The sequence below is a fragment of the Motacilla alba genome, chromosome Z (assembly GCF_015832195.1).
Source record: "Motacilla alba alba isolate MOTALB_02 chromosome Z, Motacilla_alba_V1.0_pri, whole genome shotgun sequence".
NCBI lineage: Eukaryota > Metazoa > Chordata > Aves > Passeriformes > Motacillidae > Motacilla > Motacilla alba.
In genome coordinates this window covers 9,801,278-9,824,699 of record NC_052046.1, presented here as the reverse complement: position 1 = coordinate 9,824,699, position 23,422 = coordinate 9,801,278, and the positions used below count along the sequence as shown (strand labels likewise).

Below are 23,422 nucleotides of genomic sequence, written 5' to 3'. Positions count from 1 at the left end.
GCCACCAAGTTGATCAGAGGGCTGGAGCACCTCTCCATGAGGAAAGGCTGAGAGAGTTGGGATTTTTCAGCCTGGAAAAGAGAAGGCTTCAGGGTGACCTAATGGCACTCACCTGAAGGGAATTCACGAGGGAGATGGAGAGGGACTATTCACAAGGGCATGTAGTGACAGGACAAAGGAATGGCTTCAAACTGAAAGAAGGCAGACTTAAATTAGATATTAGATATTAGGATATTAGGATATCTTCTGTGAGGGTGGTGAGACACTGGCACAGGTTGCCAAGAGAAGCTGTGTATGCCCCATCCCTTCAAGTGCTTAAGGGCAAGCAGGATGGGGCTCTGAGCAATCTGGTCTATTGAAAAGTGTCCCTGCCCATGGCAGAAGTGCTGGGACTACATGGTCTTTAAGGTCCCTTCCAACCCAAATCCCTCTATGATTCTATTCATTTATTTATAGTATTTTCTCATTGGTGGAGTTGATTTTTTAGAGTGTGACCGGTCGAGTGTGCTCAGTATTAACAGTTTATTTTACTGTGTGAAGTCAGCTAAAAAGAAATAATGATTTTCTAAAATCAGATACTCTCTGCATTGTAATTACCAACATATCTAGTAAGTGATGGACAGCACTGAGGTTACCATATTTAAAGACACTTGACAAATAATAGCAGTCTTAAAAGAATTTATTGATTAATCATTCTAAGAATGCAATTTATGTCAGTTTAATAAGCAGGAAGACAAGAAACCAAGATTAATCTCCTCTATTCCATGAGGTCTGAAGATATTCTTATGAAGCAAAGGAATTGTTAAGTGACAAAAGGGCTGAGCATCTTGTAAATGTAAGCTCTGTCTGCAAAAGCACCTGATTCTTTCAAAAATGTTTTCCTGATTAAAGGTGGTTAAAAAACAGACCAATAGATTTTGGCAATTGATACGAAGCAGAATTTTACTGAACAACCCCTGCAGGAGTAATTCTATCAGCCAGTTTGAAAACTAATGGCAGTGCCTTGTGACTGCAGGGCCCACCGGGTTCATTTGATTTCCTATTGCTGATGATGGCAGACATCAGAAACGACATCGCTGAGCTGCAAGAGAGAGTGTTTGGACACAGGACTCATTCATCAACAGAAGAGTTTCCATTACCTCAGGAATTCACAAACTATCACGACACAGTAGACTTTGGATCCGGAGAAGACTACAAACCACGGGCGACATCCAGAAACACCAGGATACAGAAGGCAGACCACCCTTAGCTATTCCTGCTGAAAAACAAAGCCTATTTAGAATTCTTCAATATAAAAAAAATGCACTGACAATGTAATATATATATATATATGTGTGTGTGTGTGTGTGTGTATACATATACATATATATATATATTATATTTCCCATTTTTCTTTCTGCTTTTCCTGAACCATGCTGCCTGTACTGTAGCTTTCCTGGTTCATGGTAGCCTCCTTGCAGAAATTCCATACCGCCAAGCCTGCACTGTGCATTGTACCTAGACTATCAAAAAAAATCTTCTTAGCATATAATATGATTAAGGCATGCTCTAGCTAATAACACAGACCACAGCATTCCATCTGCCTGCTTTGCATTCTATGTCCAAATGACCCAGTACACAAATTTTGCCAGGGACAAAGGTTAGCTGAACATCATCCTTGAATTATGTTGATAATGAACACCTTGGTCCACAGTTACTTTATTAAGGCAAATAAATTATACCACTAAACTTAAGTCTCCAGCTACTCCACACAGTTTAGGCTTAGGAGAGTGTGAGAAGTGGACCCCTGTTTCACAGCAGAGGCCACCTGTAAGTGAGACCTGCCTTCTATTATGCCTCATCAAGGCAGGAAAAGGTGAAAAAAACCACATTGAAGGGTTAAACAAGGGTCCTGCTGCTTGATCAGTAAATTATTTGGCTTTGTGTTGCTAGAGTATTGTTCAAAGACAGTCAAACATGTGTGTGTCCTAAACTACTTTAGGACACACACAAACACTACTTTTTCTTTACCATTGTCCCACTGTTCAGTGTGAAGGCCGGTTAGCTTTCTCAACAGATTCATGTTGGATACATTACACAAAGATAATCAAGATAAAGGGGATGTTTAAAGCAGGAAACCAAATCAAAAGTGAATCAAGCAGGCTTATTGGCAAGAACGAAATATATCCCAGCCTTGCAGGAAGAGTCAGGTTCTGACCACCTCCAGGTGCATGTCTTCCTTGTTGAAATTCAGAAGTCTGAGTGAAATCAAGACCAGAGAAAGGCCTCGTGTTTGCAAAGAGCTTCCACCTGTTTTGTTCCTCTGCTACATGGGACCAACCTAAATGGCTTTCACCAAACTGGAACACAGAGTGGCAGTGTGTTTGGCTCGGGGTATGAGGAGTGTGAGTAGGTGCAGGAGTGCACATGACAAAACATTTCAACTGGTACGAGGATGGCTAAGGTGAGGTACTGCACATGGGATCCTATATTTGTGAATGGGGATAAAAGGGAGTGCCCTTTATTTACACTGGAAAATTGGATGCACAAGTTATACCATACCTCACGGATGATGTATGTTGCCATTTCTTTTGGATTACTACAGCTGCTGAGGACTTTGCCATGCTTAGAATATAAAGGAGTATATTAAGCACAAAATTTCAATGTTGTGTCTGTGTAGCTGCTACTTCTACAGTATGTTTAGTGTTTGGTAGCGTCCATGTCACAAATGCAAAGAGAAAGTTGTTGTTTTGCCATGTTTTTCAAGGCTTGCATGTTCTAGTAGAATAAATACAGGTAAAAATATAAGAAGGGCCTTTTCAGATAATACGTAAAGGTTTGGATTCCATTCCATGTTCTCTGGGCCAAAAGACAGTTGATGTAATCCTGACAGCATCAGTACAGGTCACGCTGCATAAATAGCTGGCTGTCTAGACTTTTCCATAACTTCTGTATATTGTCTCCAGAGGATGTGTTCATTCCTGTAGCCATTTCCCAACGTCTCACTGCCACTAAGCCACAAGCCAGGGCATTAGCTTTTAAGAACATGAGTGTTCTGCATTTCTTTTCATGTTATATCTGTATCAATATTTACAAAGCAATGCCTAAGTCATGGGGATAGCTGAAAAAAAAATTATAGTAATGCTACCCTGTGGTCCTTGGGCTTCTCCTCTGTCTGGAAGGAGCTCTGCCAGCAGCTGCAGATTCAAGCAATCTTGTGAATCACATAATAAGGGAGACTTGAGGAAGGTACCTGTGTCCAAAAGAGGGATGGTCTTATATGCAGCAGGCTGTAAAAAACCTCAAAGATAGCATGAACTGAGGCATTTGTGTCTTATTTTCTTAATTTCGAGCAGGCAACTGAGTATCATTTACATCATTTATGAATATGCAATTTTAATGAAGTTTGTTAATGTCAAATGTTGTATTTTTAAATCTTGCAAATTATGGAATCCTTGCATATGTTTACCACTGCACCCTGCTGCATCAGGCTGGTTCCCACTAGAGAATTAGTAGTTGCAGGTTTTTAACAATCAGATACTGAATGATCTAACTTCTGTTAGATGAGTCACTTCCTACATACAAACTAAATACTAATGCTCGCTGCCCACAAGGTAATGTATTCTAAAAAAGGCACTTATTTTAGTTCTAAGTTCTGCTTTTCAGAATAGAGGCACATACCAAATGAGAAGTTCCCAAAGTTTTACCAGCAAATTTCAGGGAGAGGTGGCAACTGCCCTGCTGTGTAAAAGTGCCCGGGGAACAGCTATTCTGAGACTGGACCAGAAAAGCAGATAAAATACATATTTTGCTGTGAGTACAGCAAGTTGTCCTACAGATTCATGAATATAAACATAGCACATGCTTACATGCCTTTCCGAATGGAAACCTCAGTTACTTCCCTTTCTGGGGCTGGCATCATTGGCTTTCACAGTACTTAAAAAAAGAAAGGTGACAGAATGTGTTCCTTGGGTTTGCCCTTGTCACAACTCTCCTCTGCCAGATTTCCTGCCTCAAGACTGTTTGAGTCCCAGCAGCAAGGAGGGAACACTATGGCAAAGAGCACCTGACATGACACAGGAATTCCTGGAGCAGGGAGAGTCCCTCTGAGCACAGCTGGGAAGGGTCAGCCTTCAGTCCACATCCAGCTGAGATCTTTGCATGGAACTTTCTCATTTCTGATTACCTACGTGGTAACTCATAAAACATTGTATCAGCAACATTTCATTCAGATTTTGGGGTAAACACATAAACATTCACAAAAGTGTCATTTTCTTCAGCATACCAAATGTTTCATAAAGCCAGAGCAGAGGAATCATTTCCAATCTTAAGTTTTGTTACTGGTAGCCAGAGAAGTCATTACCTTGCAAATTATTTATTACTCTGTGGCTCCAAAAATAACAAACTCTCCCAAGAATCCAAAACAAGACAGTAGAAACTTCTACACTCATGGCTAGTCTCATTACCAGGCTTATGCACACGACAACTTTGTTTCATATAAATGGTATGTATAATTTTATTAGAAAGAAATATTGTTTTGATGTTAAGACATCAAATTATAAGCAGAAGAAAATAAAGAATTTGTTATTTTATTAATATTAGAAATATATTTAACGGGAACACTTGCAAGAGTGTGTAGTGATAAGAAAATTCTGATTGTTAATGGGTTTTAACAAAATCATGAATCTTGAAAAATCTTTTCTTTCAATACTGTGCCAAGTACATTAAGGTTTAGTCTTTCTTGCAAAGCTGTAGTTCTGACACACAAGAATTCCTATATCATCAGGCTAAATAAGAAAAGGAGAGGAAAACTGATTGTAAATGGAATTAGGGTGGTGCCTGGAGTTACTGCTAGCATCACAGCTTGCATAGCCTTCTGCCTAGAAGTATTTCAGAGTTAATATACCAAGTCCCAGAGCAGCAACAAAAAGTGGGGGTGGGGTCCAATTATCTGTTGATTTCACACTTTAAAAAATCCATATGTTTGTTCCTTTTACACATTCCAGTAACTATACTGTTCACTTTATTTATATATAAAATACTAAAATGTGTATAAGATGACTGTGATTTTATGATGTATTCATAATAACAAAGATATTTTTTCTTACACTGTTGGTAGCTGCTTTTTATTACACATTGCCCTTTCTCTGAAAGACAGTGATGTTGGCTGGAAGATGGCAGGAAATTTCCTTACGCTGCCTTCTAGCATTCTCTTGGAGCTGAACAATACTGTCATAGTTCTTTGACTCTGGGACACGAGCTCTTACAAGCTGGGGTGGGTTTCAGTCTTTGCGGGAATAAAGCACACAGGCGCCTCTGCTCTGGGCATGGATGGTGGCTCCTGGGCCACACCAGGGCTACACGAGGCTGGATCCAGCAGCCCCACCCCAGGCTGCGGGTGTGCGCAGCTTCTGCACAGCCCGGGGAGGCGGTGCGGGGGTCCGGAGCTCTCTGGCATCCCGCCACCGGCAATGGGGAAAGGAGGAACAACACACAGGCTCCATCAGGCCTTGCCTGCCCCTCGCACGCATCCAGCCGAGCCCCTCCCCTCAGCCCCAGGAGCATCCCGCAGGCTGTGTCCGACAGCTGGGGTCAGCCAGGAGCCCACCTTGCCCCTTCGTCCCTGCAGAGCCCACGCTGCCTGCGCGGTGCCTCAAGGGCAGACACAGGGCTGGCACCGCGCCAGACGGGCTGTCATCCCTGGCAGGATCCCACTCCACCGCCAGGATCCGGGATCCCCGATATTCGGGTAAATGTGTAAACAAAGTAAAATGAAACATATCTATAAATCACAGTGAAACATGAGGGGGGAAAAGTGAAAGAAAAAAAAAAAGATAAAAAGTTGGATTAGTCATAGTAACAACTGTCTTCAGTTTTAAAAAGTAGATAGTGGAAGCAAAGTATTAAAGAAAAAAAATCTATGGTTAGGAAATCTAGGAATGAACAGGTAGACAAAGGAGTTCCCGGTTGTACTGAGGATCCTGCGAGTAGCATTGTTCCGTGACTGTATGAGGAGAACAGAACAGAACTGTCAAGAATTCGTGGAAAGCAGGATCTCAGTTACTTGATGTGTGCATTTGAGGAAAGCCAGATGGTAGTCGTATGACAGGATGCAGTCCTTTTCCTTTTAACCAGTTACACAGCAGTTTACTAAAGTCAGACATGTTAAAGTCTGCTTGTTTAATTAGCTTACATCCGATAGTTTTAAAAAGAACTAACAGAGGACCGCCCGGACCCTGGATCACCGCGGCGCGGCTCCTTCGCCTCCGCAAGGGTCTGCTCCATCTCCCCGCTCCGCCGGGTCCGCCCCGGCTCCCTGTCCCGGGAGGACGTCCCGGAACGCGGCTGCGGGCTGAACTCCGTGAGGAGGAGCAGTGCCAGCAGGGCGAGGCAGGTGACCGTGTCCCTCTACTCAGCGTGGAGCGCTGCGTCCAGTTCCGGGCTCCTGAGCGCGACAGAGACGTGGAGCTCCTGGAGCGGGTCCAGGGGAGGGTGGCAAAAGGAATTAAGGGTCTCTTATAAGAAAAGGCTGCGCGAGCTGGGCATGTTCAGCCTCCAGAGGAGACTGACAGGGAATCTCCTCCATGTCTGCCAGAGTCTGCAGGGAGGGGTCAGGGGATGGACCAGGCTCTGCTCGGTGGTGCCGAGCAGCAGACACGAGACAACGCGCCGAAACTGGTTCACAGGAAGTTCTACTGGAGCAGGAGGAAGAACTTTACTCGTTCGGGTGACCGAACCCTGGGAACAGATTTCCCGGAGAGGCTGCGGAGTCACCCTTATCCAAGATACTCAAGAACTGCATGAACGCCTTCCTGTGCCGTGTGCTCCAGGACGACCCTGTTCGCGCAGGGAGGCTGGACCAGGTGTCCCGCCGTGGCGCTTCTCCACCCTGACCCGTTCCGGGCCGGCGGGACTGTGCTGTGACTACAGCTCCCGGCGCGCTGCGCGGCGCCCGGGCGCTGCCGGGAGGCGGCGGCGGCGGCCGGGCGGTCGATCGGCGGGATGCGGCTGTCGGTGGCGGCCGCCATCTCGCATGGCCGTGTGTACCGGCGGCTCGGGCTCGGCCCGCGGTCTCGCCTGGACCTGCTGCGGAACCTGGTGACAGCGCTGGTGCGCCATGAGCGCATCGAGACGCCCTGGGCGCGGGCCGACGAGATGCGCGGCTACGCCGAGCGGGTGAGCGGCGGCGCCGGGCCGGGCCGGGGGCGGCGGGCGGCCGAGGCACCCTGACCCACCGCCTCCTTCCTCACTCGCCGCCTCTTCCCTGACTCGCCGCCTCCTTCCTCCCCGCAGCTCATCGACTACGCCAAGCGGGGGGACAAGGACGAGCGCGCCATGCGCATGGCGGATTTCTGGCTGACCGTAAGTACCCCCCAGCCCCGCATCCGTGCCGGCCCGCCGCGGAGCCGGGGCTGAGCGTGCCGCCCCGCAGGAGAAGGACCTCATCCACAAGCTGTTCAAGGTGCTGGCGCCCCGCTTCCAGCCGCACCCCGGCAGCTACACGCGCCTGCTGCAGATCCCCAACCGGGACGGGCTGGACCGCGCCAAGATGGCGGTGATCGAGCTGAAGGGGAACCCGCTGCCGCCGCTCGTCCGGCCGCGCCGCGACTCCGACAAGACGCTGCTGAACCAGCTGCTCAAGGGCTACCGGCAGGACGCGCAGCGGGCGGCCGCGCCCCGGGGCACCCCCGTCTAGAGCCCCCCCGTACCCGAGAGAGGGGAAGGTGTGGCGGGAGGGTGATGGAAGTTGCCATGGCGAGGGCTGCTGAGTTTATTGGCTGCTTCCAGTGGTTTGAAGGGAGACTCAGCAGGAGAAGGAAACCAAGCTAGGAGCCCTGATGATTTATATTTTCTGTGTAAATAAACTTTGTTCAGAAAGTCGGTTTGCTTGTATTTGTGTTGAACTCGGAGAATCAGGGCAGAAAAGACCTCTGAAGTTATCAAATTCAGCCTGTGACCAAACATCACTGTGTCAACCAGACTATCGCACTAAGTGATATAGCCAGTCTTAATTATAACATCTCTGGGTGGGACTGGGACCATGACTCCATGTGACTCCACCACATCTTGGGCAGCTCATTTGTGTCTGTTCTCCCTTTCTGTGAAGAAGTTCTTAGGTCCTACATAAACCTCCCCTGACTCAGCATAATTCCTGTGCTTATAAGTTAATAGCTTATTCCAGAAAAATGGATTTGCTAACAGTGTGTTCTAGGAGCCAGTGTTCAGCGTTTGAGGGCGGGAAGTTTGGTGAGAAATAAGATACTTCTGCTGTTTAAAAAACACTGAATGCAAATAGGATGGTAACACTGAGCTAAGTACTATAAGACAACAAAAGAAATTGTCTTGTAAGGTGGTAACATAGGCATGAGTCAGCAATCTAGCAAGAGCTTGACAGACACCCCAGCTTCAGAGGCAGGACTGCAAGACATCTCCATTGCTCTATTGAACAAAAAAGGGGGAGTAGCAGAACTTTTTCAGAGTGATACAACTATTGAGCAATAAGAATATTAATTTGTTAGCTTTGTCTTTAATTTCAGGCACAGCTAGTACTTGAAAGTCCTAACTGTAACTCTGAAGTGAAAAACAAAACAAAACAAAACAAAACCAACCCAAACATAAAGTCACAGGATAGAATACCCAGTTGGAAAGGACTTCAAGAACACCTGGCCCAACCTTTCTTGGCAGAACACAGTGGAATCAGTGTGGCTTCCTAAACTTTGTTGCATTTCTTCCTCCCAAGTTTCACAAACTTAGGAGATTTAAACAAATGGCCCTGTGTAGCAAGCTAATTGCATGGAAAGACAAATCCCCATTATATATTCTCTCTTTGAGACACTTATCTCACAAAGTACGGTTCTGTTTAAATAAACACCAGTGAGAAATTAAAGATGGGTGGTACTGCTTCAGGAAGAAGAAAAAACAGTTTAACTGCTTCAAGGTCAGCCAGACAGACTTTAATCTTTGTGTTTCTAATAACCTTGAAATTGTTCTCTTTGCAGTTGATTGTATTCAAATAGATGTTTTCTGAACCAAACTGCTACACAGCTTCCACGTTATTAAAAGTCTATCCTGAGGCTTTAACAAAGTACAAAAATTCCTTTAAAAAAGCATTTAATGAGAGAAAACAAGTCACACTCCCATTGCTTGACCTTAAGTTATCTTGAGTTTACTAAAGTGCAAAAAAGCTAGAAGCTTCTAAGCTAAATTGGGGGAAATCCTTGAAACATGGGGTTTTTCATGCACAAATGCTTTTTTTGCAGTATCTGTATGAACATTAGGGCAGCTAACAGAGCATTCATCATCTCACAAACACAGTGCATAGTCCTTCTCAATTCAGTGCTGCTGTATGTCCCTGAACATTTTATAAGATTGTGGAGGCTTCTGCCATGAAAGTGGTTGTCCTGCCAGTCTACTCGGATGGGTTAGGCTTTCAGCTGCCTGTAGAGGAAAACAAAGGGGAAATTCACAGTTAATATGGGAAATCTGTCCTCATTATTCCCTTGTGTCCTGGCTGCTAGGATCAGGCTGCTTCCATTGCCCTTATAACCACAGGTCCAGTGGTCACTTCTATGTCCTGTCCTCTTCCACCTCTGGAACCTGGATGCCTACCTGACTGCAGCTGTGAGACTCCGGTACCAGTCATTGATCTCTTGTTGGTTGCTGGACATCAACAGCAGTGTCTTGTGTGGAAAGGAAAGCTGAAAGACAAGCAGAATTTGTAGCATTCCTTGCCAAGGCAGCAGCTGCAGTAGAAGGAAAATCATCGCCGCTGAATTCAGTCCCTGCATGCTGATTTTTACCCTTTTTCTTCCCACACAGAAAAATTTAGTCTTAATATTGAGTGAAGCCAGAGACTGTACAGTACAGAACAAGTGCCAGTCTTGTCTGTTGTTTCCAGTCAAAGTTGACAGCCCATTCTGACCTGTTTGAAGGTGAGCAATTAGAATTCTTAGAAGCTCATCCAGTTTTCTACCATATTCCATGTCCCTAGGGGTCCTTCCACTACCGTCCTCTACAGGTCACAGCTTGCTCAAAGAGTTCTTTGTCATAGCTCACACAAAGAGCTAACACAGCTCCAGGTACAACCTTGGAAGAGCTGACCTTGAAACCCCTACAGAAGACTCTGGTCCCTGTCAAGGAATCTGCAGCCCTCAGGGAGTTAGATGCACAACATCTGTTGTAATAACATCCACATCTTTTTCATTCTCTGTTTTTCTATGTGTTCAGTCTGTAATCAGTGCAATTCATTGTCACACGAGTGTGGGGCTGCCCCCCAGACCTGTGGCTCTGATGAGGGCATGTCAGAGTCCTAGTGGAGCCTCCTCACCCGAGTTAAGTGAAGCAACCAGCAGCCTGCAACCCTAGAGTGTGCAGGAGGCCCCACACCATTAAAGGAAAAGCACCTGCATCACTCAAGAAGGGAAGGGTTGTCCTAACTCAGACTTGCTCGCTGCATTTTGTCACCACTGTCATCATCTCTGTCCCTCTGCTGCTGAGAGAGCTGGAAAATCTGCTTACAGGGCTGACTCCACTGGCACTTCTGCCTGGCACAGGTGGGAAGACTTACACTGAGGAGCCCTCCCTGGCTCCACGTGTGGCCGAACACTTTATCCACTGAGCACTGGTGGAGCGGGTAGACAGCCTGGCAGGACAGCTTGTTGGAGTTCAGCAGGTGCAGTGGGTGGCAGGGCTTGGCTGCAATGAGGATATCGGAGAACAGGAAGAACATCCTGCGCTTCAGTTCTTCTCCCTTTGCAGGCACCACCAAAAGCCAGCCTTCCCGGATATACCAGCGCCCTGGGCATGCCGGGGAAACAGAGACAGCTGTGAGATCCGAGGGAGGGCAGGCAGGAATAAAAAGTAAAGGATGTAATGACACAGAGAGGAATACAGGGTGAGCCACCCTTGTAGGTTGCCGTGTTCGACATCAATTCCAGCCACTAGAAGGCACTGGATGTCGGCTGGATCCGGCCCACCAGCGCCGATAGCACCCGTGCAGAAGCAGAAACCAGCCAAAAACGTTTAGTATATGAGGAGCAGTTGTTATAAATTTGCTATTTTAACTAAGAGTATATTATCATATGCGAGACTGTTTAAAGTGATTGGAACAAAAACGCTGTTTGAGTACGGTATGCATACCTTTAAATTAACATAAGCCTTCAGGAAACACAACATGAACTATCTCAAATCGTGTTGCCCAGTTGTTTGTCATTAGTGGTGTAACAGAAACTAGCTTCAGGTTTGAAAACTTATAATTTTTTCTTGTTTTGTGTGCTAATTAAATAAATAAGCTCAAAAAACCTCCCCCAAAAAAAAACAAAACCACATTTCACAGGTCATCTAACTATATACAGACCTACAGTAGCCAAGAGAATACCTATGGCAGATTACTGTTCTAAAGAGAAGGCATGAAAGGAGATAGAAAATGAGGAAGGTCTGAATCAGCCTCTCTTGCAAAACCTTATCAGCCTCTCTTGCAAAACAGAGCCCAGTGTCATCCACCTGTGAAATTAATTGTGATAAAACAAGAGCAGAATATAGCAGGAGGAGAATAATCAGAACAATATGATAAGCCTAGCTGTAAGCAGCAATTTTAAAAAATAATAACGAAATAAATAGAATAAAGCAGGACTTCTTACTAAGATTATTGTGGAAGATAGCCATCAACTCAGAGGAATTATGAGGACACCTGCCAGTAAAATTATTTATAAAACTGTAAATCCATAACAAGGTATTGCCACCTAATCTTGTTTAGGAAACATCTGCCAGGGAATTTCAGCCACTCTTTCATGCCTTAGCTTCTGCATGAGCTATAAATACCTTTTAGAATAAAAATACAGTGTTGTTTTCATTGTGGATTGTATCTTATTAGAATGCTACAGTCACCAAACAAAGAAGCGAGTGAATTCCTTAGCTTATTCCGCTGCAATCACTCCTCTTACCTGAATAATAAACTGAGGAAGAGAAAGGTGAGGTGCAGGAATCAATCCAGGTTTTAAAAACAAATGGGAGGAAGGTGTCAGGAGCATGGGGCTGGGCTGGGAGCTGTTTCCCTCAGGCTATGCTGTGATCAGACTCACAGGCATACAATCTGACCTAGACTGTACTGGAAGTCTTGGAATATAGATCCCTGTCCAGGATTCCCAGGTGTACAAGTTCTAGGAAATTGTTGTAAAATAAGGGCAAGAAGATATACCAGGGGAAGCTCTGGATAACAGAACAATATGATCAGTTAAGGAGGCAGTTCTGGCTGATACAGTATTTGTCCTGAATGTGGAAGGCAGCAGGAAAAGCAGGGTCTCCTCACAGGGAGCAGGACATCTCAGAGACATTGGAAAATGTGAGATACCCATTTCCAACACTCCCCCCCCACACACACTTTGTTCTGAACCTACAGCATTTTGTTTTCTCTCCTGTTCCTTCCTGGCAATAGGACACAATCTTAACCGTCCTGCAAAAGCTATTTTGTTTCTGGAAAGCTGGCCCAAAACTAGCAAGCCCCAGCTGCCTCTTACATTTGTGCTTCTCATATCTGATGATAACTGTGTAACTCCAGCCAATGGAAAACATGACTACAGGAATTCTCTGTCCTAGATAATGGAAATGCCTTTACTGACCCTCAACACTCATCCTACTACGTCTCAGAATTTTCAGAGACCAAAATAATCGGTGGACCAAACACTTTGAAACAATGGCCATCTCTGATCTAGTTATACTGTTTTGGGGTGTTTGTTTGTTTTCATGGTGTTATCTTATTAGCTCTAACATTAATCAGAATAACTGATTGACTTTTTTACTTACACACTACCCCAAGTGTGCCCAGGCACCCCCACACATGCTTCTGCTCAGAATAAACAGAAGCATATCTGTGTTAGCTTCCTTTCACCTGGCAGCACCAAAATATTCTGAGGACAGGAAAGAGAACTGTAAATTAATTTGCCCATTGACTGAGCATCTTTGAGAACAGCCTCTGATGAATAACCTTTGTTCTACCTATGCTGGTTTGGCTGGGATAGAGTTATTTTTCCCATAGTGGCTGGTTTGGATATGCACTGAAAACACCATTGCCACCGCAGGGATCTTTTGTTTATTGCTGTGTAGGCACTGCTCAGTATCAAGGTCTTTTCTGCTCCTCAAGCCACAGGTGAGGAGGTTGAGAGAGAGCATGAACGTGGGAAGAGTCACAGCTGGGACAGCTGATCTGAAATCCCAAAGGGACATTCTATATCATATGGCATTATGTTCAGCCTGTTATGCTGGGAAAAGAAGAAGGAAAGGGAGGAGTTTTAAAGCGATGGCTCTTGTCCTTCCAGGTAACCACAATGTGTGGTAGAGCCCTGGTCAGAGCCCTTCCCTTGGAATAGCTGAACACCTGCCTGCCCATGGCAGGTGGTGGATGGATTCCTTGCATGGCTTTGTTTGCATGAACAGCTTATGCCTTACTTGTTAAACTGTCTTTATCTCAGCCCATGAGCTTTGTCAGTTTTATCCTTCTGAGTTTTTCCCCATCCTAGTGGGGAAAGATTTTTTCATCCAGAAATCCACACGTGTTAATTACAACCACATTCACAAGTACCTGGAGGTTTTTGCATTAGAGACCTTCACACACAGTGACTTTAACACTCCTCTCCAGCTGCAGCACTGTGCCTGGATAACCTCTGCAATAGCAGAGTTGCGTGAGGCTACAGGTGAAGCCCCAAATGACCATTTCATAATTGCTCAGACTGGGCACATTTCTCACAATATTTCCTACATAGCTCAGAGTGTGGTCTGGGCATGGAGAGCACCCAGTCACATAAGAGACCTATCCATTTAAATGTTCTTACATGCCAGTGATCGTGGCTTTATCTATCTCAACAATCAACACAAACACAGTGATTTCTGACTCAGTTTAACCATGAAGATAAAAGAAAATTCTTCATATGAAGGGTGAGCGCAGAATGCAATTAATTAAGCTTAATGTAAACAACAACACAGTTCTTGTGCCCTTGACACTCAGGAACCTGCGGTTCCTGCAGTGGAGTAGGGATAATGCCACTGCTTACACTCTGCCAAAAGAATTTAGTGTCTCTCTTTCATTCCCACCCAGGACTCACACTCCTGATCTTCTTAGGTTCCTAACTTTCTAACCACATGTCATCAGCTTCTCCTAGCTGAATGTCAGGCAATTAAACTGTGCCTTATCCTTACTCCAAAATTCTTAATTTAAAAAAAAAAAAAAAGTGTTTGAATTAGTAGTCATGCTCCTTTACCACCTATCTGTGGAATTTGGGCAGAAGGGGAAAACTGGTTAATGTGAATTGAGTCAGAGATGAAGGAGAACATATGTACACATATCTCAGCATGGCAGAAGAAAAACAGTTGTCAGTAAGACCCACCTGGAGTCAAAACCTGAGTCTTTTGTCCTTTGAGCAATTTCTGAACCCGAAGTAGCTGCAAGGAGTTCTCTCTCTTATCAAAGATGTCTTGGACCCAGTGAGATACCTCACAAACAGATTTCACAGTCTCTGAAATTATAGCAGCATACTTTGAAGTTATCACAAATGAATGCATATTTCACCTTATACATCTTGCTAAGAAAAGACAGCATGAAATTAAGAAGAAAAGTTTTAAACCAAGTATCAACAGCAGCTTTATTCAGGAATTTCTGTGAAAGATTGGACTAGATCACCTCCAGAGGCCTCTTTCCAACTAACAATTCTGCAGTTCTAGAAAATATTTGCCAGTGAAACATCAGAGAGAGGAGTAATTTTCTGGATTTGGAAGCAAAAACAGGAAAATGCCCTACAAGTGGTGTTAACTGCTTGTAAAAACCACAGAATCATTTAGATTGGAAAAGTCTACTGAGATCACTGAGTTAACCTAGGATTGAATACCAACTGGGCAAGTAGAGCATGGCATTGAGTGTCATTTCTTGAACATTTTCAGGGATGATGACTCTACCATTTCCCTGGGCAGTCCATTCCAGTGCTTAACGACCCTTTCCATGAGGAAATACCTCCCAGTGTCCATTCTGAAATTCCCCTAGCGTAGCTTGAGGCCATTTCCTCTCATCCTGTTGCTGCTTGGGAGAAGAGGCCAATCCCCAGCTGGCCACAACCTCCTTTCAGGTACTTGTAGGGAGTGATCAGCTCACCCCTTTTCTCCAGACCAAACACCCCCATCTCCCTCAGCCACATTTCACAGGACTCATGCTCCAGACCCTTCCCCAGCTCCACTGCCCTTCTCTGGACTCACTCCAGCACCTCAGTGTCTCTCCAGCAGTGAAGGGCTCAAAAGTGGACATGGCATTTGAGGTGTGGCCTCATCAGTGCCCAGCACAGAGGGGCAGTCACTGCCCTGCTCCTGCTGGCCACACCATTGCTGACACATTCAGGATGTCCTTGGCCTTCTTGTCACCTGGGCACACTCCAGCTCACGTTCAGCCACTGCTGACCAGCACCCCCGGGGCCTTTCCCACTGGGCAGCTTTGCAGCCTCGCTGTCCCAGCCTGGAGCTGCAGGGGGCTGTTGTGCCCCAAGGGCAGGACCCAGCACTTGGCCTTGTTGAACCTCACAGAATTGGCCCTGGCCCATGGATCCAGCCTGTGCAGATCCCTCTGCAGAGCCCCCCTGCCCTCCAGCAGATCAGCACTCACACCCAGCTTGGTGCCATCTGCAAACTGGCTGAGGGTGCTCTCGATTCCCTCATCCAGATCATGAATAAAGACATTAAACAGGACTGACCCTGACACTAAGCCCTGGGGGGGACACCTCAAGTGACTGGATATAGCATGAAGGTCACAAATTATACTAGAAAACTGAGGCACGTGAATCATAGATAATGGTTTGGGTTGGAAGGGACCTTAAGTATCATCTTGTTCTAACCTGCCTGCCATGGGCAGGGACACCTTCAAATACATCACATTGCTCAGGACTATATCCAGCCTGGCCTTGAACTCTTCCAGGAATGGAATATCAACAAATTTCTTGAGCTACCTGTTCCAGTGCCTCACAAGCAGCAGAGTTTAAAAAAACAGCTGCCATTTCTCCAACCTAAATATTAGGCCGTTTTCACAGACAGTTACTCTGTATTTTTATTCCTAACATGTTCTCAGGGACATCTTGATCAAGATGGAGAAGGAAAATAATAATCCATGAGAAACCCAGAGAGAGAGGAAGATTTTTTTTTCCTTTGGAAGCAGGCAGTAGGTGGGAGTCAAGATATTCTTAGCAAGGAGTGTATCGTTGATCAAAGTGCCAGCATTTACTTGCAAGTTTCTGGTACTCAGCACTGTCTGGGCTGGTGTTCTCCAGCAGGTCTCTGAAGAAATGCTTGTACCTGAGGTGGAGAGAGCAGGTTTATCACAACAAGATACCAGGAACAGCAGCAGCACCTCCTGTTAGTAACAGCACAGTGAACAACACTCAGCCAGGAGACAGAGTAAGCCTAACCAGGCAGTTTTGGTCACACTTCATTCATTCATTTTATCATCAAATGTCTCAGCTAAAATAACCCAGGTATTTCATATATCTGCAAACCTTTGGCTTTTCCTGGGGATCCAGTAGAAGCAGACTCACAAAGACAGACTCATCATGAGGCTGTCTCAGAATTCACATGTCTTGTTATTGCCTTCAATAAGCAACAAATTTCTCTTTGAACTATCTATTTTAATAGTATATGAATGGTGGTATTCATACCATGTTTCCTACCCACACAAGAAAATAAAGGCATTTCTATAAGAACTAGGACCCATCTTTGTCTTTTTTCCTTTCCAGTCTTTACTGGAGAGGATAAGATCTCTGCAAGTGCTTTCTCTCAGTAAAGTCAAACAGAAGGAACTTAACAGATTCACAGACTGGTAGAACTCATATGACCTAGTGCATATGTTAATAGAGTTTTAAAGAAATGTGAACATGATAGAACTGATTAATGAAAAAAATTAGACTTTCTATCAAAAAGCTCACATTTTTCCAAATAGTTGGACAGCAACAAATATACTGCTGTTTTGCAAATTTAAAACAATTATCCAAAGAATTACAGTAAAAAGCCACCAATCAGTTTAATGTATACTTCTGCCAAGCTGATTAAAAACATTATATAAAGTTACATGAAAGACTGTGGTATGATCTTTCCAAGTTATTTTCAAAGAAAAGAGGTGCTCAATCTCTCACATTTGCTTTAGGGGAGATAACATCATGGTTGAAAAACAGTTATTGGATCTATAGCAGCAGAAGCTGGGTTCCCAGAAAACCACCATTACTACCCACACACCCTCCCCAGGAAAGGGCTGCCCACCAGTGCATACAGCACTCTCCTCAGGCAATCAGTTTGCCTCTTCATAGGGGAGATGATCATAGAATATCCTGAGCTGGAAGGCATCCACAAGGACCATCAAGTCCAATTCATGCCTCTGCATTATTAAGACAACCCTGAAAATTACATGTGTCCAATGATGTTGTCTAAACATTTCTTGAAGACTTCAAGGCTTGGTGCCTCAAGAAGGAGATGCAGCGATCCTGAGTGGATCTGTCCAGGCTCAGACAAAAGTGATAGGCATCAAATCTAAGGAAAGCATACAGCCCTGATAACCAGACAGGAAAGAGAAGCTCTCCTTCATTAATCTCATTTTTCTCCAAAAAGAGCCATCTCCAATAGTCACAATGCTCCAGGTCAGCAATCTGCAAAAAATGGAGCAAAACGTCGCTGGCAGAGACCACCACTTCTGCAGCATTTCAGTGAGCTTGCTTTCATTCAAAGCCAAACTCCAGTAGCTTACTGAGACAGCAGAAAGTGTCCAATTCTACCCAAGAGCTAGAGGAAAGAGCCAGGGCTAAACACAACTGCCTTCCTGCATCATCTCCCATCCATGTACACTGATTCCACTTTACAGGCACATCCTTATGTCTGTTTCATTGCTGTCTCTGTGCTCTGATTTTGAGACACTATAGGAAACTTTCCTTTTCATAGCAACAAAGATAGTGATACAATCCTTTTCCCCTTCTTATGCTGATCCCTTGAAGACTCACAATTGCTTACTTACTGGTGCAGCCTCTGCAGGGGCAAAGGAAGCAGATCCTCTAGCTCCCTCCCTTGAAACTGAGGTCGAGTCTCCTGAAGTTTCTTAAACCGCCGGAATGACTTATTTTTCCTCACTTGCTCCTGTGTGCAGCAAAAAAGGGATTTAGCTTTGAGACTACAGAAAGAACTATGTGCCCTAATCTGTACCAGAAGCTGGGACACTTCAACTTAGAGTTTAGGACTCCAGTCCCACAGGCATCAACTTTTTTTTGTGGCTATGGGCAAGCCATTCCCTTTCTCCTGACTGTTCATTTCAGTGGGTAATGGAAGTGATATCTCCATACATGAAATTAAAGAAAAAGAGAAGGTTGACCCAGTTAGGAAAACAAGGAGTGCACTTGTGGCTTTTTGCTGTGACTTTTAAGAAAAGCAATGCCCACCTGCATTCCCATCACCTTAAGACAAATATCCAAAATGGCTTTTTCTCTTGGAAAATCAAAAGCATAAGTACATGCATGCAAAGAGGGAAACATCCCAGTACATTCTGCATCTGGGAACAAGCACGGACAAAACTAGGAGTTGAGTGGTTTAAATTCCAGATACAGCTGTCAGGACTTCAGAATAAATATATATTCTGCAGAAATTTCTTGAAAACAGGTTGTATTTTAAGACATAAGTGGGAAGGAAAAAATGGTCTTCAACATAGAAAAGAAAATGTGAAGGAAGAGGAAATCCCACTACTAGGATACAGTTGGTGGTAGTGGGAAAGACTAGGAGACCTGACAATTCCTAGAAAGAGATCACTGTATCATAGTGAAAGCCTGGAAACTCTCTAGACTTGCCAGTTAGGAAGGAGTGGGAGTAAATATGGAACACTGTTTCAGAAAGCAGTGCTCACCATATGCACATACATACACAAACACCTGAAAAAGCATCAGAAATTTGAAGCTCTAAGTAGAGAAGTTTTCCCCATTTTATTGTGGAAGAAAGCCAGAATTGCATCAAGCCAGAAAAAGTAAGAACACTGATCTCTCCAGAAACAGAAGACAAATGGAAGGATGTGGCAGTTTCACAGAATGGAAAAAGAGAAACCATGAAGACTAAAGTACATATTTACCTTCAAGGTTTTATTTGCATGCTCCAAATTCTCAGCATAGTGGCCATAAAGATCCAGACTCTGACAAAAATTTTCCAGTCCTGGTCCCAAATTCCCTTTCTCCAGGTGAAGTGACAGAACACTGTGCACAAGGAGCAGAGATCACTTGAGAGGGATACGTTACTGATGGCATTTTCACAGCCCCCTCTAATTCCTTCCTTTGCTCACCTGCCTTTACAATTCTCCACCTCATATCCAGTTTCTATACCAAATTTGTGCTTGGAGGCCAGAGAATAAGCCACAGGAACAGGCTTACTGAGCTTAATCCACTGTCCAGTAACTGGGTACCCAGATATGTGACAGAGATCAGGAGTTTGCTGGGGACACCTCCAAGTGCCACCAAGGCTAGCAGTGCTAGAAGTGAATGACTGTTTTACAAGGTGTTGGCCTTATTTCCCCAAATCTTACTTTCTCATCAAAATAGAGTCCTCCCAACATAATTACAGGAATTCCATCCTATGTCCACTTACTGGCTGGCTGAATATAAGGACTCCAGGGGTCCAAATATAGTTTCCAACACAGCAGGCTTCAGCGTCCCTTTGGCCTTTAAAATTGTCACAAAGTACTAAGCAGGGAAAAAAAAATAAACAGGTAGCATTCACAAATCATCATAGAACGACTCAATGGTTTGGATTGGAAAAGATCTTTAAGACCATCTAGTTCCAGCCTGGTCAGAGACATCTTCCAAGCCCCATCCAAACTGGCAGATCACTTCCAGGGATGTGGCATCCACAGCTTCTCTGGGCCATCTGTCCCAGTGCCTCACCACCCTCACAGTAAATAAATTCTCCCAAATATCTAATCTAAACCTACTGTCTTCCAGTTTGAAACCATTCTTTCTTGCCCTATCTCAATGTACCTGTGTAAAAAATCACTCTCCCTCGTTTTTATAAGCCCCCTTCAAGTACTGGGAGGCTGCAAAGGTTATTGACCTCTGAGGTCACTCAAAGGCCACTTGTGGCACACAGCAGAAGCCCAAAGTTGCAGCCTGAACACTCTTTGGCTTGGAAAGATATCAAATATTGTGACTGTCTATGTAAGACATGCACCATCAGATGTAAACCTTACTTGTAGCTCTGACCATAACTGCAAACACATGGAACAGTACTACACCACTGAAAAGAGTCTGTTTCAGCATCCTCCAAAGCATCTGTTTTTCACCATCTTGTTCATTAATTTTTTCTTGTCTGTGTCCCTGCAGTTCATACATCTCAGGCACTTAGGGCAAGCACCCTATTCAATCAAAACTTAAAAGACTTCATCTGTGTACAGACCAAGGCCAAAAAGCCAAATCCATGAGCTATTGAATATTACAGAGGAGGTAAAAGAAAAACAACAAAAAACCTTTTCAGCCACAGCAGGTGTCCCAGGCATTAGGGATGTACCACAGTCTTGCTCTTGACCCTTCCCCATGGCAACATTAATAAGTATGTGCTGTCTGGAGGCACCCACATATCAGAAGGGGCAGAAATACTTACTGTGAGCACCAAATCCAGCTGCTCAAGGTATTTGTGTTCTGTTTCCAGCAGTTCCTTGGCTGTCCTGTTGCGCTTTCTCTCCCAGCGAGCCCGCTGGTCTTCCACAGTGTTTGCTCCAGCCACAAATGGCAGGGGTGAGGCGCTCATGGCAGAGTCAGGGTTGATACACAGGGAGGTAAAGGATCCTGGAGAGCCAAGCAAGATGGGCACACAACAAAAGAATAACCTATGTTGCAGGGCAGGATTCTGAGCTAAAAACTCAACACTTTCCTAGGAAATAAGGGCAGTCAGTCGCCAGCAGCCATTATTAACAGTTTCCTTCTGCATTCCCTCCTGAGGGCGCAGGGGCCCTGCATCAAACAGAGGAACACCACTAGAGAGACCAGGCTGTCAAAGCAATAGCAGTACAGATGATTCATCTGCAAGCAAATCTCAGTGACAATCCCATGTGCAAACCACTTCTTCCTGTGCCTTGCCCTCCCAATTCTTTACTTGAAATTCTTGTTAAACTCTAGAAAGTTTGTGGGTGGAAGAGGTACTGTGGAGAAGAGTAGAAAATAACCATAAGATTTGTCTCGCAGGGACTGTAACAGGACTTCCCCCATACCACAGGGAAAGAGAAGAGAGCACTCTTGCTTGTTTTCCCATGGAGGTTACTAAGAAGCAAGTGGTTTGCTTTGTCATTTTCTAACTGTACTTTGTGCTCCTGGAGGTGAGAGAGGCCTAGCAACTGCTGTGAATCACACCAGGATCATGATTCGTTCTGCTCTTCTGCTACAGTATCATGATTTTGTTGCACAGAAAACCATAGTTTACCACACCCAGAGAAAGAGGCGTGTTTTAGCAGAACACGAGTTAGATATTGTTCTTTTGATGAAAAGGCAGCGCAGGCAGTTGCACACTTGCCCCAACATCAAGTCTGTAGTTTTGCTGGAATCTGAGTTGCCTCTGAAAAGTTCTGTTTCCCACATGGACAAGATATACTAATACAGAAAGATGTGTCATCACAGAGAAGGAGATTTGCCAAACACCATCTTCCAGAGACATTTCAGCTGCATAAATCAATGTCTGAAACAAAAGTTTTGCATCAAATGAGTACCAGGACTCATTTCATGAGTTGCCAAAAGTCCAGAGAGCTGAGGGACATGCGCAGTGTTTTAGAGGAGCAGCAGCTTCTCCAGAGTTTGCCCTCGTATTCACTTACAGCACAACCACAAGCCTAGCCAAGAACACATCTTGGTCAAACAGGGCAGACCTGGCATGGATGGAGAGGCAGCACTGTGGGGAACACCACCATAGGCTTAAAATTAGTCCAGAAGTGTTCAAGGCCAGGCTGGATGGGGCCCTGAACCACCCTGTCTGTGGAAGGTGTTCTTGGGCTTTGCAGGGCTGTTGGGAGGAGATGATCTTTAAGGTCCTTTTTTCCAACCCAAACCATTCCATGATTCTATTCAGGTGCAGTAGCAAAGTACTCACCAGTAATGGACTAAAGCGCTGCCATTCGCAGAGCACCTCTAGCCCAGGCAGACTGCAGTCAAGGCTTGCATTTTGCAGACCAATTTCTTTTAACACATAATAATTAAAACAAACAAGTTATACCAGGTTTGACCATCTACTGCTCACACAAAGGATTTCTCCCATTATTGCACAATATATTCTGTGTGAGGTCTGCAGGGTGAGAGCTGTCTGCAGCCTGTGGGTACACTGGAAAATACTTCACCCACAAGTGGCAGAACTGCTCCAGCTTGCTTCTCCCCAGCTCACATTCAAAAACCACTGAACATCCTCTATTACTGTTAACTACCTTGTAGTACTCCATTAGCAGAATCCCCTTCACCCTTTCTAAATTTTTTGAGTACCCTCAAAAAATGCCCTGTTCTTATTGACAGCCTCTCTTGGTGTCTCAGGAGTGTAAACACACGATGAGTCAGCTCCAAGGGACACATGGCCACACATCCCACACTGTGAGGTCAGAGAAAGGGGAAGGAAAAGGGATAAACTCTGGAGATCACAGCCAGTCCTCAGCCACCCTGACGACTAAAGGAGTAAACACTGCAGGAGTTAATACTGGAAGTAAAACATGCACCAAGCTTCCTTCAATTAGCCTATGCTGCAGGGTACTAAAAGTGTATTTTGGATCAGTCAAAACCAAGGGGACTATATTTTTTTCAGCAGATAAGATCCATTAAAAGTCTTGCGGGATTGAACAGAAATCTATTCTTGACCAAAACTGAAGCATTTTACTCATTATCAGAGTTCTGTTTTGTTGGATTTGGTTTTTTGGTCCTTTTTGCTAAATCAAATGAAATATGTTTTAAATAAATAAATGTTTCCAGTAAAAAAAAAAAGAAATTAAAAACCAAACCACATGAGCACACTAAAAAAACATGTACTAAACTTTAACCAAATGTTTTTTCTCTGACTGCGACATGGATTCAGGAAGTACTTCGTGGAATCAGGGACTAATTTAGCCGAAGGGATTTTTATGGGTCATGCCGTTGAGCCTTGTGCCCAAAGCGGGGCTACCACCAAAGTCAGGCTGGGCTACTCAGGGATTCATCCCGCCCAGGACCTTTCCTCGGGTCGAGATCGGGACGGGACGGGACGGGACACGACACAATCGGACGGTGGCGGTCCCGATTATGGTTCTGGTTCTGGCTATGGTTATGGTTATGGTCCCGGCCCCACGCCGCCCCCGCCGCCCGTTACCTGCCGGTCCCGCCGCCGCCCCGCGTTCAAACGGCGGCCCCGCCCCGGCGGGCGGTCCCGGGGCGGTCCCGGGGCGGGGTCGGGGCGCGGCGGGGCCGAG

At 45.0% G+C, this 23,422-nt stretch overlaps 3 protein-coding genes across 3 annotated transcripts in view; 2 read left to right on the top strand and 1 right to left on the bottom strand.

The window, feature by feature from the left end:
- The window catches only part of CCBE1 (collagen and calcium binding EGF domains 1), a 97,664-nt gene extending 90,890 nt beyond the window's left edge, over positions 1 to 6,774 (top strand). Inside the window, exon 11 of the mRNA XM_038123979.1 lies at positions 1,016 to 6,774. Within this exon, the coding sequence (XP_037979907.1) occupies positions 1,016 to 1,249 (234 nt within the window). The 3' untranslated portion in view covers positions 1,250 to 6,774. The remainder of the gene's footprint in view (positions 1 to 1,015) is intronic.
- A 136-nt stretch (positions 6,775 to 6,910) lies between these two features.
- On the top strand, positions 6,911 to 7,860 carry MRPL17 (mitochondrial ribosomal protein L17). Its single transcript, XM_038123982.1, has 3 exons — positions 6,911 to 7,155; positions 7,273 to 7,341; positions 7,412 to 7,860. The coding sequence occupies exons 1-3, from the start codon at positions 6,982 to 6,984 to the stop codon at positions 7,673 to 7,675; spliced, it is 507 nt and encodes a 168-aa protein (XP_037979910.1). The 5' UTR covers positions 6,911 to 6,981; the 3' UTR covers positions 7,676 to 7,860.
- Positions 7,861 to 8,008: 148 nt separating this feature from the next.
- Positions 8,009 to 23,337, bottom strand: ARHGEF39 (Rho guanine nucleotide exchange factor 39). Its single transcript, XM_038123980.1, has 11 exons — positions 23,323 to 23,337; positions 22,090 to 22,175; positions 20,614 to 20,798; positions 19,606 to 19,700; positions 19,097 to 19,217; positions 18,002 to 18,120; positions 16,229 to 16,299; positions 14,358 to 14,486; positions 10,547 to 10,776; positions 9,589 to 9,677; positions 8,009 to 9,417 (listed from the first exon to the last, which is right to left on the bottom strand). Exons 3-11 carry the CDS (start codon positions 20,758 to 20,760, stop codon positions 9,402 to 9,404), a joined length of 1,017 nt encoding a protein of 338 aa, XP_037979908.1. The 5' UTR covers positions 20,761 to 20,798; positions 22,090 to 22,175; positions 23,323 to 23,337; the 3' UTR covers positions 8,009 to 9,401.
- Positions 23,338 to 23,422: the final 85 nt, after the last annotated feature.